Raw genomic sequence first — 17,629 nt, 5'->3', positions numbered from 1 at the left:
TGCATATGTATGTAAGTTATGTTCTATTTTTTTCTTTTTTTTTTTTTTTTTTTTTTTTGTAATTTCAACGTATTGTTTAGCCAGCAGAAGTTAGAAGAATTGTAACATTATATCAGGTCACATTCTTACAAAAAAACTATTAAAAATACCTGTGGGCCTTTTTGAAATGATTTTCTCTTCAAATATATTTCGCAGGCCTAATAATATATTTTAAATACATGTTCAAATTCACTAATGAGTCACTATGTGGAGGTTGACCCTTACAAATATACATAACATACAACCATCTAGATAGATAGATAGTATTAACTAAGCCTTGTGTCATAGATTACAATACATATTTAAGTAACATTAATGAGAGAATACCTCAATATAATTTGTATGTATACTGCTGATATCTTAGGATCTTAGGAGAGACATTAACAATCAATTCATTTATTTACTGTAGAGATAAAACACTAAGAGTCAAAGAAGTTGAGTGATCAGTCCAAGATTACTTAGCTGGCTAGGGAGACGATCCAGGATGCATATTACCTTTATAAGATGCCAAGCTCACATAAAAGTGGAACTAATCTGCCTTTTGATTGGTATCCATTTAAGGTGGTTCAAGGAAGCCATGTAAACTCCAGAGAATATTATTTCATCGGTACTTTAGAAACAATCATATATAGTATTTGTATCCTGCGACATTTCAAAAAGTATTTGCTATGGCTGGGTATTATTTAACACCACAGTACCTTATGTAATTTGTTGTATATACTAAGCTCTCTAGTTTTGAAGTGCTAACATAGTACCCACGGAGAGCAGGGCCATATGTTACCTGGTATGTTAAGTATTCCAGTGTGAAATTGTTGCATTTATTACAACATATACCAAAACTTTTCAAATAGCTATTTCAAGAGCTTGCAATTTAAAAATATTAACAAAAGGAATTGTCTCCTCCAAAATTAGAAGCAGCAAAATGTATATATAGTCAAAGAAATAATTCACTGTGTTTTAAAGCAAGATGTGTGCAGTTATAAACACATAATGAAGAATTTAACAGGTTTTAAAACTTTCTCCAGTCTAATGAAACTAAAACAAGTATTAAAAAAACAAGTATATTCCTTTTTAGCAACAGTGCACAATGTCTGCCCCACAGAAAAAAACGTTGAGTAAGGAACCTAGCTCTAATAGTAGGGGTAATGTGAAGAGGATGTACAATTTGTTGTATTTATATTGAGTAAATGTCATATGTATATTCACGCCTGGTATTTAGCTTTACCCTTCAGTTATTGATATAGCATTATACCCTCTACCAGAAAAAAAAGTTTCTTAAGGGCAGAGGGGCTCTAAATACTTTTATTCCAATGGATACTATTTTAAACATCAAACAGAAATGAAATTTTAATTTACAATTTTCTGGTAAATCAGTATATTTACATATATGTATTTATAGAAAACATGAGGTTTACCTTTCCTTAAAACTGTGGTGTTCTTAATAACTGAACCAATTCATATGATTTTCAGACTATAAATATCTAATGGAAAAAAGATACCTATTACCTCATTAAATAGAGCCAAAACAGTGCTTTGTGACTGAATATTGAACACAGTTAAAGAATGCCTAGAGATATCTAAGCGTGAAATTGGAGCAAACAAAAGCTCCACCAACTTAAGGTATGGCACAAAGACTGATTCTACATACTGCTACAATGCAATGTTAATTAAATTTTCCTCACAAACGTTTTTCATATTTACTGTGGTTTTTCTTCCCATTTTCAACTGTGAGAACTAAGTTGGAGAAAACATGTTTATCTTTCCAAAATATAATAACGAACAAAGAATATAGTAGATTTCTTCAGAATATTTTGAAAGGCAAAGTAAGACACATCAGGTTTCTGAAAGAAAGTCTGTTAAGTCATAGCCACTAACCAGAGCCAAGTCAGCCCTGAAGAGGGGTTTGTCAGGGAGCCCTTCTTCCTCACAGGAGTGTGCTGGGTAGAGAAAGGAATCCTCCTTAGCAGAAACATAACCTTCTTCTGGTGAAAGCTGCAGGGAAAATGGTATTCAAGGAAAAGAGAGAGAACAGCAAAGAAGAAAAAATGGAAAAGAAGGGTAAAGGTAGGAAAAGTGAGGGGGGGGAAGAGAAAGAAATTGGAGAGTTTTCAAATGATATGACTTCAACATAGAATGTAAGTATGAAATCTGATATTCATATTTAACATTCATTTGATAAGACACAATGAGGATTATTTACTCTAATATAAAAATCACCTGTTGGATGAGAATCCCTTTCTACTAATTTTTCATTCTTCTTGTAAGATTATTTTTTAAATGAATGAATTTTAATATTCTAATAATCTTCTGGTTCTTTTTATCTGCAAAATATTCTGGCCAAACAATGACTTCCTATTATAGAAATGAAGCAACTTTTAGGTATTAAGAAATAAAAGAAGTTGCAGAAAAACAAATATTAAAAAGAAATATCAACTTCAGTCATCCCCCTACAAGAATATTATTTTAAAGAATTCAATTTACTTGAAAAGAAATGTTAGTGAACTCTACAGTGAATTCAATTTAGCATGGCTTATAAAACAAAACAAAACAAAAACCAAATCTCTACATGTCTACAGCCTGCTTAACTTGCAGTTTAGAGAGATTATATTCCAAACTTGGTCACAATGACAGAAAAGCTACCACATTTATTCCACTCTCAGATGAAATGGGCTAAAATATTTAGAAAATCAGCCTGCCTACATCACCTGGTATCAGTAAAACATACAGAAGAAGCATTATAGGGGAAAAAACTGTTTTTCTTCTCTGCCCATATATGTGAGCTTAACATATATTAAGCCTCTATCATATTTTGCAATGCATACTGAATTTAAAATATCAAATACCGTCATAAAAGAAATTTATTTTGGAACTATACAGAAAAAAAAAAAGACTGCTTCTGAATAACTGGTATGGTTTCACCTTAAGGACGGTAAAAATAAAAGGTATATTGAGTCATGTTTGCCATTTCTCTCTGTCCAACAGAAAGACCAGAACCAAATTTATAATCCAATCTCAATAAATAGGTAGAGTCCCTGATAGCCTATCTTTATTCTTACATTCCCATCCATAGTGCTCTTTTGTCATGATTTTTACAAGCCTGGTTCGATTTCAGATTGGATTACCATATTCTTCAATCATCTTGCCCTCCTTCTCTTTCTTTTTTCATAAATATATTTTAATAGGCTACTGAAATCATTTGTGAACTAAAAGGTGGTGCATAAAACTTTAACTGATACTTAAAATACATTAACAAAGCTTACTGTTTTAACAAATTCTTTCACAAAAATCAACAAACCCATATTGCTACTTATGAAACTATATTTATGTGTTTGCATTTTCTTAAGAAAACGTGTATCTGCTTTTTCACTTCAAACTATATTCACGTACTGGGAAACAACTCACAAATATTGAGAACATCTCTAATATTTAACTGCAATACAATAAGTGCATCTAATACAATATACTGCTTTATGTAGCACAGATTCATAAAGTTGTTTCTATTATTACAGTAATTTATGATTTGGGAGCTATTCCCTGCCAGGAGAGCCACAAACTGATGAACCCATTTTGGAAAGTTTAATTTCCTGCTCTGCAGTAATTAGACAGCAAATGTGTTGAAGTCAACTGAATTTAGCAACTTGAAGTCACTCTGACAGAGATTCTACTTTATTCCACTGTGATTAAAGATTTTGTTGTTAATGCTATTAATTTTTCTAATACTCCACTCCATTGGTATAGATATTGTAAGCCATATTCATTTTAACATATTTGATTTTGCATTCATCATGACGTTATTATCAAATATAAAATATCAAGGCTGGGCATGGTGGCTCACGCCTGTATTCCTAGCACTTCAGGAGGCTGAATGGCAGGGCGGGGATCACTGGAGGTCAGGAGTTTGAGACCAGCCCGGCCAACTTGGTGAAACTCTGTCTCCACTAAAAATACAAAAATTAGCCAGGCATGCTTGTTGTGTCCCAGCAACTCAGGAGACTGCGGCAGGAGAGTCGCTTGAACCTAGGAGGTGAAGATGGCTGTGAACCGAGATTTCGCCACTGCACTCCAGCCTGGGCAACAGAGCAAGACTCCATCAATCAATCAGTCAATGTCAAAAGTGAATCAAAGACCAGTAAGTTAGAAGTTTATTTATAAACTTCCTGGCTATTTTCTTTCTTTCTTTTTTTAAATATTACTCAAAATTAAATCTTTATACCCATGGAGCTAGTAATCACGTTGATGAAAAGTACTAAAAGTCATGATTCAGTCATCAGAACACCTAAAGCTAAAAGTAGACCTATGAACCATTTTGCTTATAAAAGGAAGCAATAAAATCTGACTTCTTACGGGTAAAGGCTTAGCAACTCCTATTCTCACAGTTCCTGATGGTGCTCCCTTCAGTGCTTCTACAGCTTCCTCAAGACTGCTATTTTCCAAGTTAACATCATTTACAAACATGAGTCGGTCACCAGGAAGAAGTCGTCCATCCTTTTCAGCAATGCCGCCAGGCACCAAAGAACGAATTATAATCACAGTGCTTGCTGGATCAATTGGATCCTGACAGAAGGCAATAAGGAAAGAGGAGTCAGCTCATTTTACAAAGAAAATTCTTCTACAGGTCATCCACTCTAAACTGTAAGGAATGAGTAATTGTTTCAAGTGTGTTTAAAAATTTTCATGCCAAAAAAATTCATACAAAATTTCTAATTAATTATTTAGACAAAGATTATCTCCATTTTAGAGGGTTTAGGAAGAAGTCACCTTAAACAATGGCACCCTCACTTCCTAATGTTCCTGAGTAGACCTCTTAAATTGTACAGATAACTTTAAAATTATAATTTTAACTTTGATAAGTTATCAAATTTTGTAATTATTATTGGAGGCCAGATGTTGGGTATACTAATTATTAACAAAAGTACTTGCTAAACAGGGTGTTACTATATGGAACATCAACTCACTACTAGAATATAAGTGCACTGAAGGTAGGACACATGGTTTTGAAATGAAAGAACAGAGAGAGAGAGAGGCCATAAAGTATGTGATACTGAAGTATTTTCAGACACACAGCAACCTTAATGTTTTAACAAGGCTCTAGAGTCAGGCCCTGTGAACACAACTTCCTGGAGTCATCTACGGTGGCTTTCTGATCCAGTGTAAGGAGCAACAGCTGCACTACATCAGACAGGCTAACCATCTCTTTGCTTAGCCAAGAATGCAATGCAGACAGGGACACAAGGCCAACTTGACCAACTTAAGTATATTCATAAATTTAGTCAAATGATTGGAACAGCAGAAATATTAATTGGAATATCAGATTATACATTAGCATTCATGTTATAGACAAAAGAAATATCTACTTCTTTATGACTTACCATTAAAATATGAGTCATCAAATAAGTGCATGGAAGTAAAAATAATATAAACACTCCCCAAATAACAAAAACAAACCCACTATGATATTCCTAAAATGTATCTTCCAATTCTCGAGAGGTGAAATAAAAATAGCTCAATGAACTCAATATTAAAAGAAATCCTTTATGATAATCAATGAATCATACAAATCACTCTTGTGAAAGATTGACTGGAAAAAAGATACTGTCTTTGATGGCTGTAAACTATAATCATCTGCTTTTTCTTTGATAGCAACAATATGCCTTTAGTATACAGCATCTTTAAAAAAAATTGTTAAAAGCAGTATATACTTACCTGATAATCTAAAATGCTAAAACCAAGTCCTTTGCTCCCTTTCTCCAGCTCTATGTGCTGAATGCCAGCCTCCCACATGGCCAAAGGTGCTTGAACCTCGTCTGTACTCTGACCCACATCAGTCATCGCCAGCACTGGATCCTCTGTCTCTGATGACCCGATGAACTCACCTAGATCTACATGAGGCTGGATAACATCAGACAGCTCTTATTTCAGAGGCATTACATTTGCTGACACACATACCAACACCACAAGAAAAGGGATATTCCCAGCGCCTGTCCAGAACAAAACATCCTCAAACAAGAGTAGCAACAGCTTTTCATGAAACCTTTAGGAACTAAGGTAGTAATTATTGAAAGCTGTTAAAAAGGAAGAAATATCTAAGTTTTAACAAACATTAAAAATACATGATTCAATGGTTTACGAAAATATGCAATGTTACATCTCGACAGTATGACTATGGGTGACTGTCACTTTTTTCGTCAGTGTTTCAATCATCTCTACAGTCAGAAAAAAATGTAAACCCATTTTGATATTCAATAAAAGGAATTCTTAAGATAATTAAAAACAAGAGAAAATGGATATATATGAAAGTTCTATACTCTATGCAAATAAGAGTTCTAAAATGCTGTGACTTGTGCATATGGTTATTTCATTAACAAATTAACATAGACAGTGGCAAAACATAAGATTTGAAACCAGATTTGCCCCAGCTTGAAGCAGCTTGAATATTTAAAATCTGAGTTACATTGAGCAATGTTCATAACCTGGGCCCCAGAGTTACCCATCTCATAGAATTTTCTGAGGACTAAATGAAGTAACATTTATAAAGCATCTGACAGAAATAGGGATTCAAAATGTTAGCTTCTTTCAGTAAAAATAAATTAAAGAATATAGGTTAATTCAACTTTGTTCATCTATATGAACATAACTTAAAGAAAGATGTGTTTATGAGGATGAAATTCTAGTTTGTACAGTATCTTTGCTTCTAATCAATTACTGCACAGCCTAGGACCACAAATGCAAATGACACTATCTATCTGCTTTATTGTAACAACCCCATTATACACACAAAAACCACAAATGCAAATGACACCTATCTGCTTTATTGTAACAACCCCATTATACACACAAAAACATGGATGGATATATACCGGGTGCTAGACTTTGAGTGCTACAAAATTTGGCATTATGTTTCTTGTTCTACCCTATTCTAATCACCCATATGAATATTAAACTATGCATTTTATTCTTCAAATTTTTCAAAATTATTCCATTGTACTGATTCATTTAATATAATATAAATCAAATCCTAACATCATCTCTCAATATACCTTAAACGAGATTTGACTAGACCACAAATCATGCAAAGTCCAAATCCTAACTTTAGGTATGTATTTTGTATCCTAGAAAAGCTGATTAGCTCCATTTCTTGACATCATGATATCAATGAATGAAAACTAAAAAAAAAACAGGAAAATGTGACTTCCTGAATGTCACAGAGAATTATCTGACATGTAGCATTATGGACTCAAATTTATGGTATTTTAAAAGGACAGTATGTAAATAGGTAAGATCTATCCACACAGAAGTGCTGTGTCCATCCATATTTTAGCCATTCACTAAGTGGTAACTATGTGCCAGGCAGAGTTGGAGAGGTTATTCAAAAATATTTTTTAAAACATACGTACTATGTACATACTATTTATATATTTCAGTTTTCTCTTCTGCAAATGGAGATGAACATGAGCATCTACTTCATAGAAATACTGCAAGTAAACTAAACAAGTATGTAGTGTGCATTAATATCTAACATGATTACATAATCTTATTTAACCTTCAGGGCAACTTTTTGAGACAGGCATCATGACTGACATTTTACCAAGGAGAAAACTGAGGTTCAGAAAGATGAAGTGATTTACCCAATTTCCCACAGCTAGTGTCAAGTCTGATTCAAACCCAGATTTGTCTGACTTTAAATTCTATCCTCCAAGCCATGGGCTATGTGAGTAAATCAAATACCTAATTAAAAAATGCTTAAAAAATTTTAAGTCATTTAGCTTTTCCATTATATATGTAGGTTAGCCTCATGTATGCAGATCTGATACCTTTTCTGTTAGCTCAATATCACATAAGTCCAGGCTATCCAATTCTGATTGGGTGGTGGGTGGCACAGTTCGACGACAGCACACCATTGTCACTTCTATAGGCAATTCTTTTAAGATATTCACCACATCTTGGTGATTTTCCCCAAGTAAAGTTATGCCATTTACCTGTGAAAAAAGATATATTGTCCAAGAAACAACACTTCATAATATGAACATTCTTTTGAACACTTTTTTTATTAAATATAAATTTTACTATAGTCATTACCATAGTTTACTGTGCTCAGAACTATAGTGAGACCTGTGGAAATACCATCTAAATTTATGTGCAAGTTTAGAGTATTGTTGGAATTGGAGCTTCTAAAGCACTCAAAGAAAAACCACTAGCTTTCATCCATGTTTGATCTGCCAGTGTAGTGGTCTGGAAAAGAAAGACAATAAAAATATTTCCAAAGAATGAAAGGGACAAGGAGAAGAATATTATAAAACTTTGACATTTTATGTAATTATAAAGTTAAAAAAAATTGGACAATGACATATATTGTATGCTAGTGTGTTTTGAAAAGTGAGGGAAAATAATATATTCAAACTTTCTTATTTATGCATTAAAAATACTGGCAGATTACAAAGAAGCAAATATATTAGTAGTTACCTAATGAAGAGTGATGAGAACTGGATGAATGGGGACAGGAAGGAGACACTTTTTCCATTCTTTATCTTTGTATTCTCTGTGATTTTAAACATGTGAATGTATTACTTATTCTAAAAATTAAATAAATGATAAAAAATTTTTCAAAGACTGTTTTTATAGTTTTCTGAACCTAAATAAAAAATGGCATGGAATTAGGTCTAAAGCTAAACGTACACACAGATACAAAATTTCTGCTTTGGGTTGTTCTCATTTGTAGATTTTTCTCAAGTCCCCTTTGGAGGCGAAATTTAAAATGAGAATTTATTCACCACATTAAGCCTCCTGCAACCTTTTCCATGTCTCGTTTAAGGAGGAGAAGGAACAGCATAGCTCCTTACTTCCAATAGCTCGTCTCCACTGAAAAGCTTCCCGCTGTGTCCAACAGGACCCTCTGGCAGAACGGATCGGATAAAATGATGTCCCACTGTTGCTTCCAGGCTTATCCCCAATCCACTGTTCTCACTAAACTTGCTCACGTGGGCCACCTGAAAAGAAAAAAAAGAAACTACCACAATTTTTGTATTCTTTCTTTTTATTTCTACTCATGCACACATTTTATGTTTTATGTTTACCCAAAAGTGGGCATCTTTCTCACAAAGCTTCAAAAACCATATTGTAAAACTGCAAAGCTTTGGGGCTTTTCCTTTGAAAGAGTACTGGTATCTTTTGATTTCATGAACTAACAAACTGAACAGAAGCAGTGAGCTGCAAGCACCCATTACATAGGTCTCATTTGCTTCTCATAAATAGGTACAATTTCTCTCCTTGTTTCCCAAGTAGAAAAACGAGGTTCAGAAAAGTTACCATGACCAGAGCTGCACAACTAGAAAAGGGTTTGAATCTAAACAAAGAACCTAGAACCACATTCCTGGTTTTATGCTGTATCCAGAGACAATGGTCTTTAAAAATGATCAAAGCTTAAAACAAAAGAATGAACTTCCAGTTTCCTACTGTTAAATTAAATAATGAAGAATGTTAGAAAGCTGCTCGTTTTCACACAGAATCCAATAAATATAATACTAAAATCAGAAAGTATGCCAAAGATGATCTACTTTATCCCTTTCATTTTATAGTTAAGGAAACTGAAGGATAAAAGGACTAAAAAAAGTTTCATTAAAAAGAGCTGTTTCAAATTTTAATGATTACGTGCAGAAGTCAGCTTCAGAGGCGGTATCATCTGACTTTGAAATCTAATACTGAAAACCCAATTTAGACATCACTTCCTCTGAGAATGTCCCATCCAATAATGTCCATTAGTCAGTACTGTTACACTACTTCCCTTATATTTCATTTATGCTGTATCACTACATAGCAAACAATTTGAAGTCAGATCTATGTCTTATTACCTTTATCTGATCACAGCCCATAAATAACTTAGTCCTTTTTCATTTATTATACACTTTTGCCCTTGACAGATTACTAGGAATGCCACCAAGAAAGCATGAGCACAAAGGGTAGTTAAAAGTTCAGCCTTTGGATAAAGCAAATGTAGCACATATACACCATGGAATACTATACAGCCATAAAAAAGAATTAGTTCATGTCCTTTGCAGGGACATGGATAAAGCTAGAAGCCATCACTCTCAGCAAATTAACACAGGAACTTATGAGTGAGAACACCAGATGTTCTCACTCATAAGTAGGAGTTGAACAATGAGAACAAACGGACACAGGGAGGGGGACATTACACACCAGGGCCTGTAGCGGGGTGGCGGCAAGGGGAGGGAGAGCATTAGGATAAATACCTAATGCATGCAGGTCTCAAAACCTAGATGATGGGTTGACAGGTGGAGCAAAACACCATGGCACGTGTATACCTATGTAACAAACCTGCACATTCTGCACATGTATCATAGAACTTACAGTAAAATTAAAAAAAGAAAGAAAAAGTTCAGTCTGAGCTCTGATGCCTATGACAAAATGGCTAGTCAAAGGGTCTCCTTCATTATTCAATTACCACCCGAAGAACTGCAGTCTCAGTTATGCACACCTGCCACATTAACCCTACCCCTCCATGAAAATAATTTTTGAAGTTTCATGTTAAATTAACCACTGTTAAGATGGACCTTAACGTATTTTTCCTTAAGTCAATTCAAAATGGTAGTAACAGCTATACTTATTCAATTCATATTTGACTGTTAATCATTTTGAATGTTTAAAAAAAAAAGATTACAGCAAGGTGCAGTGGTGCATGCCTACAATCCCAGCAATTTGGGAGGCTGAGGCGGGCAGACTGCTGGAGTCCAGAAGTTCAAGATCAGCCTGGGCAACATGGCGAAACCCAGTCTCTACAAAAAAATACAAAAATCAGTTGGATGTGGCGCTGCATGCCTGTAGTCCAAGCTACTTGGAAGGCTGAGGCAGGAGAAGTTTGATCCCTGGTGGTCAAGGCTGCAGTGAGCCATGACTGCACCACTGCACTCCAGCCTAGGTGACAGAGCGAGACCTTGTCTCAAAAAATGAGAAAAAAAACACAGATGATTATGGTCATGAGGATTAAATGAAACACTAAGAACACTGCTGGTTGGCACAAAGTACTCTAAAATGCTAGTCATTAATATATGTCATCTGTTGTATCTTCTCCCTTCTAGTCCAGAGGCATACAAATTTACAAGAATTATGAAAAATTCTACCTAACACAGTATTTTATTCTTTCTTTTGAAATCCATGAAATTTGCTATGTATCTTAAGATTGATAATTTATATGAATTTTGTTAGACCTCCTTTTGGAATGGTAGATCACAATGGCTATGCTAGATATACAGGCTATTAATAAACATAAAACATTCATCACAGCATAAGAGGTATGAAAAACAGTATGTAGAATTAACCTCTTCAGGAAGGTAAATACATAGGAGGGGAAAAGAAAGAGTAGAAAAGAGTCCTTTTACAATTTTGTTCTTAAGTCATGATACATTTTGTTTTATTTTTAAATAAACTCATTCTGTTTTCATTCTTTCTATAAATCATAGGTTTAAAAATCATAAAAACCCTTCCTTGTGTCTATATTATTCATACTATTACTGGAAATATTAAAATACTGATAAAATACAAGTTTCAAAACTTCCATCCCATTTATTTCATTCCTTTGTTACTATATACCTTTCTCCAACCTAATTTTTTTTTATTACCTGAATTACCACATTAGGTTGTCTAAAAAAGTCCTGTACATTTGGTTCTTCTCTGGAACTCTAATGATTGCCTCTATTATTCCCTCAAACTGCCTGCTCAAATATAGTTACAAGTTAGAAAATTACAGAAGGTAGCTAACCTACCACTATTTCATAGTTAATTCCCATAATCCTTTGCCACTTTGTCAGCAGGACAGCTTCTTGTTTTCGTGCATCTTCTATTTCTTCTGTCTCAGCTGACAGTAATGGATAACCTGAAATAGTCAAGGCAATTAAGTTAGTAGCAAACTACAAAAATCTCCATATCTTAACATCCTGTAGCAAGGATTCTGTGATCAGATCCCATTGTATCAAGTCAGATTCTTCACCCAATATATGGGCTATTCTCATTTCCATAATTATTTTAATACTTCAATTAAGAACGCTATCATTTGTATGTTTGACACTACTCACTTTTAACAGATTTATTTTAAATCTTAACTATATTTCTATCAAAGTGTCCATGTATTATCTAATTTTTATTTAAAATAATAAGGACTCTGAGTAGTTCCAGAATTCACTTTGAAGTCCTCTGCTAATGCTACAGTAAAAAGTGATGTCATCTTCAATGTTGTCTGTTTTATTTTCATTTAGTTCATCAGAGGAAAAAAGGACTAAGTTATTACTTCACAAAATCAAATAAATGAACTCAACAAACAATATATATAACTCCATGCACAATGAGAAAATATAAAGAAATAATAAAAAACTAAGGCTATACATTAAAAGCCTATAATCGATATCTCAATAATTTACAAAACAAGAATGTTTTAAAAGGAAAGAAAAACACTAAACAAATTATATAAACAATACTGAATTTAAAATGCTTACCTAAAACAAGAAACTGGTTGAGAAATTTAAAGTCATAGACAACGATTTCCATATTTCATGACAGTTCCTACTCATAAGATTTGTCTTTTTAAAATCTCTATTAGGCACTATTCTCTAAATTAAATTTCAATATCCTTTTTAGCTTTTAAATTTCAAATTTAAAGAGTGTTAAAAAATTCAGATTTCTTATTAGTTGCCTCCTCTTTTAGTGGGAATATCCAGGAGCTTTCATTTCAGGCATATTTTGTAGATCTGTTATGCTTTAAGCTAACAAGATGATTCTGTTTCCTCCTTAAAAGACTAAACAATAAACTATAATTTCTTTTTTGGTTTGAAGACTAGCCTCCCCAAATAAGTGTTATTTTCTCAAAATTAAATTCAGTCCAGAGGTTAACAGATATAAAAGTACAGTTAGATAGAAGAAATATGTTCCAGTGTTTTTGTTTATTTGTTTGTTTTTAAATTAGATGAGGGATCTTGCTATGTCGCTCAGGTTGGTCTCAAACTCCTGGTCTCAGTAACACTCCTGAGTAGCTGGGATTACACCAATAAGCCACTATGCTGAGTAATTCTAACATTATCGGGTGACTACAATTAACAAGTTATTATATATTCTCTTTTGAAAATATTTTAATGATACATAATCATATATATTTATAGGGCATATATGATAATTTTGATACATGCACACAATGTGTAATGATCAAATAAGGATAATTAGGATATCCATTCCCTCAAACATTTATTATATTTTTTGTGTGTTGAGAACATTCCAAATCTTATTTTGATATATACAATAAGTTATTAATTATTGCCACCCTACTGTACTGTTGAACACTAGAACTTATTCCTTCTATTTAACTGTATTTTTGTGCCCAGTAACCAATACCTCTTCATCCCACTACTCCCCAAACTCTTCCAAGCCTCTGGTCATTCTACTCTCTATGCCCAGAAACCAACTTTTTAAGACCCCACTTACAAGTGAGATCATGCAGTATGTGTCTTTCTGTGCTTGGTTTATTTCACTTAACACAATGTCCTTTCATCCCTGTTGTTACAAAAGACAAAATTTCATTCTTTTGGTGGCTGAATGATATCCCATTGTGTATATATACCACACTTTCTTCATCCATTCTCCTGTTGATGGGCACTTTGGTTGCTTCCATATCTTAGCCATAGTGAACAGAATGGCAATAAACATAGGGGTACAGATATTTCTTTGCTATACTGATTTCCTTTCTTTTGGATATATACCCAGAACAGGATTGCTGGATCATACGGTAAACTGTTCGTTTTTTGAGGAACCTCCATATTGCTCTCCCTGGTGGCTGCACTAATTTACATTACCACCTACAGCATATGAGGGTTCCCCTTTCTCCACATCCTTGTCAGCATTCATTATTGCTTGTCTTTTGGATAAAAGCCATTTTAACTAGGGTGAGACGATATCTCATTGTAGTTTTGACTTACATTTCTCTGATGATCAGTGATGAACATTTTTTCATATACCTATTGATCATTTGTATGTCTTCCTTTGAGGACTGTCTATTCAGATCTTTTGTGAATTTTTAATCAGATTATTTGTTTTTCTATTGAGTTTTTGAGCTCTTTATATATTCTGGTTATTAATCAGATGGGTAGCTTGAAAATATTTCTCCCATTCTTTGGGTTGTCTGTTCACATTGTTGATTGTTACCTTCACTGTGCAGAAAAGCTTTTTAGCTTGATGTGATCCCATTTGTCCATTTTGGCTTTGGTTGCCTGTACTTTTAAGGTGTTACATAAAAAATCTTTGCCCAGATCAATCCAATGTCCTGAAGCATTTTCCTAACGTTTCCTTCAGGTCTTATATTTATATATTTAATCCGTGTGTGTGTGTGCGTGTGTGTGTGTGTGTGTGCTTTGGGACAGGCCTCTGTAATATACTTAGAAGTCTGTTGGTGTGATGCCTCCAGCTTTGTTCTTTTTGCTCAAGACTGCTTTGCCTATTTGGAGTCATTTGTGGGTACATGTGAATTTTAGGGTTGTTCTCTATTTCTGTAAAGAATGTCATTGGTATATTCATAGGTATGGCATTGAATATGTAGATATCTTTTGGTAGTATGGATATTTTAACAATATTAATTCTTCTAGTCCATGATCATTGAATATCTTTCCATATTTTTGTGTCCTTTTCAATTTCTCTCATCAGTGTTTTGTCGGTTTCACTGCAGAAATCTTTTACTTCTTTGTTCACATTTATTCCCAGGTATTTTATTTTTCTTGCAGCTGTTGTAAATGGGATCACTTTCTAGATTTCTTTTTCGAATTATTTGCTACAGTGTATCCTACTTATTTTTTATGTTGAGTATGTATTCTGCAACTTCATTAAATTCATATATCAGTTCTAATCATTTTTGGTGAATTCTTTAGGTTTCTAAATATAGGATCATTTTATCTGCAAATAAGGACAATTTGACTTATCTCTTTCCAATCTGGATGCCCGTTATTTCTTTGTCTTGCTTAATTGCTACAGCAAGGACTTGCAGTACTTATGTTGAAGAAAAGGTGGTAAAAGTGAGCATCCTTGTCTTATTCCAGATCTTAGAGAAAAGGCTTTTGACGTTTCTCTGTTCAGTATATTAGCTGCGGATTTGTCATATATGGCCTTGATTATTTTGGGCATGTTCTTTTAATTGCTAGTTTGTTGAAAGATTTTATCATGAAGGAATGTTGAATTTTATTGAATGCTTCTTCAGCATCTATTGAAATCATCATATGATTTTTGTTCTCTGTTCTGCCAATGGGATGTATCCCATTTACTGATTTGCATATGTTGAAACATCCTTGCATCCTTGGGATGAACGATACTTGATTATGATTAATGATCTTTTTAATGTGTTGTTGAATCTGGTTTGCTAGTATTTTGTTGAGGATTTTTGCAACTATGTTCATGAAGGATTTGTAGTTTTATTTTCGTTGTGTGTCCTTGTCTAGTTTTAGAATCAGGGCAAGGCTGGCCCCATATAATGAGTTTGTGAGTATTCCCTCCTCTTCAATTTTTTGGAATAGTTTAGTAGAACTAGATTAGTTCTTTAAATGTTTGGTAGAATTCAGCAGTGAAGTGTCAAGTCCTGGGGTTTTCTTTAACGAAAGACTTTTTATTACCAACTCAATCTTGTTACTGGTCTGTTCAGGTTTTCTATTTCTTCATGGTTTAATCTTACAATCTTGGTAGACTGTAAGTGTCCAGGAATTTATCCATCTCCTCTAGGTTTTCTGATTTACTGGTGTGCAGTTGTCCATAATAGTCTCTAACAATCCTATGTATTTCAATAGTATCAATTATAATAATGCCTCCTATTTGTCTCTGATTTTATTTATTTTAGGTCGTCTTTTTGGCTTAGTTACTATGGCAAAAGACTTGATGACTTCGTTTACCTTTACAAAACCAACTTTCCGTTTTCTTAATATTTTGTATTTTTGTCTCAATTTCATTTATTTCTGCTACAATTATTCTTCTTTCCTTCTGCTCCATCAGGTTTGGTTTGTTCTTGCTTTTCTCAGGTTCATAATTAGTTTGTTTATTTGAAGTCTTTCCTCTTTTCTGATGTACGTATTTGTTGTTATAAACTTCCCCCTCAGAACTGCTTTTGCTGCAGGCCATAGGTTTGGTATGCTGTGTTCCCATTTTCACTTGTCTCAAGAAATTTTTAAATTTCCTTTTAAATTTATTGACGTATTTACTGTTCAGAAGCATAGTATTAAATTTCAATGAATTTGCAGAGTTTTCAATGTTTCTTCTGTTATTGATATCTAGTTTTATTCCATTATGGTCAGAAAAGATACTTGATATGATTTTGGCATTTTAAGATGTATAAAGACTTGTTTTGTGTCATAATATATGGTCTAGCCTGGAGTATGTTTCATATGTTGTTGAGAAAAATGCGTACTCTGCAGCTGTTGGATGGAATGTTCTGTAAATGTCTATTGGCTCAATTTGGTCTACAATGAAGTCTAACTGATGTTTTACTGTTGATTTTCTGTCTGGACAATCTGTCTACTACTGAAAGTAGGGTGCAGAAGTCCCCTGCAATTATTATATTGCAGTAAATCTCTCCCTTCGGGTTTATTAATTTTTAAATATATTTGGGTGCTCTGATGTTGGGTGTATATATATTTACAACTGTTATATCTGCTTGCTATATTGAACTACTGATGCTTTTCTCATCATATAATAATCTTGTCTTTTTTTTACTGTGCTTCACTTAGTCTGTTTTATCTGACTTAAGTATAGCTACTTCTGCTCATTTTTGTTTCCATTTGCATGAAATATCTTTTTCCATTACTTCACTAGAAAGCAATATAGCAATATTGGGGCTTCTTTGAATGTGGTGTTTCTTTTCTCTGGATGCTTTCAGTTTTTCTTTTTTATTTTGCTAGTCTGATTGAGATGTGCCTTGGGGATTTCCTCTTTGTACTGAATATATTTGGTTACCCCTAAGCCTGTAGCTGGATGGTGTTGTCTTTCTCCAGATTTGAGAAATTTTCAGTTACTATTTCCTTAAATGTGCTTTCTAGGCCTTTTTCTCTCTGGTCTCCTTCAGGAATTCCTATTACACAGAGATTAGTTCACTTGATGGTATCCCACAATTTTCATAGGTCTCCTTCACCCTTTTAAATTATTTTGTCTTTCTGCTCCTCTGATAGGGTTATTTCATATGGTCTCTCTCCAAGCTCACTAAGTTTCTCTGTTTGATCAAATTTGCTTCAATCAAAACTTTCTAATGAGATTTTGGCTTACTGTATTACTTACTTCTAGGGTTTGTATCTTTTATTTATAAAAGATAAAAATAAAAGATACAGAGATAAAAATAAAAGATACAGTGAAATAAAAGATACAAAGATAAAAACAGAAGACACAAAGAAATAATTCTTTATCAAATTTCTCATTGTGATCCTGGATTTTTTAAATTTCATTTTGTTTTCTATCCATATTTTCCTTTGATTCCCTGAACCTCTTTAGCAGGATTATTCTGAATTTTCTGTACAACATTTCATAGATCTTCAATTCTTCTGGGTCCACTGCTGGAGTTCTGTTAGTTTCTTTT

At 33.6% G+C, this 17,629-nt stretch overlaps 1 protein-coding gene across 3 annotated transcripts in view; it reads right to left on the bottom strand.

The window, feature by feature from the left end:
* The window catches only part of MPDZ (multiple PDZ domain protein), a 145,080-nt gene that overhangs the window by 79,578 nt on the left and 47,873 nt on the right, over window positions 1–17,629 (bottom strand). For all 3 annotated transcript variants that reach the window (XM_011930404.1, XM_011930405.1, XM_011930406.1), the window contains exons 12-17: window positions 11,814–11,923; window positions 8,877–9,023; window positions 7,851–8,015; window positions 5,743–5,928; window positions 4,384–4,593; window positions 1,915–2,031 (exon numbers count right to left, since the gene is read on the bottom strand). In XM_011930404.1, the coding sequence (XP_011785794.1) occupies window positions 1,915–2,031; window positions 4,384–4,593; window positions 5,743–5,928; window positions 7,851–8,015; window positions 8,877–9,023; window positions 11,814–11,923 (935 nt within the window). The remainder of the gene's footprint in view (window positions 1–1,914; window positions 2,032–4,383; window positions 4,594–5,742; window positions 5,929–7,850; window positions 8,016–8,876; window positions 9,024–11,813; window positions 11,924–17,629) is intronic.

The sequence above is a fragment of the Colobus angolensis genome, unplaced genomic scaffold (genome assembly GCF_000951035.1).
Source record: "Colobus angolensis palliatus isolate OR3802 unplaced genomic scaffold, Cang.pa_1.0 Scaffold86, whole genome shotgun sequence".
NCBI classification, from domain to species: domain Eukaryota; kingdom Metazoa; phylum Chordata; class Mammalia; order Primates; family Cercopithecidae; genus Colobus; species Colobus angolensis.
This window is presented reverse-complemented; position numbering and strand designations above follow the sequence as displayed.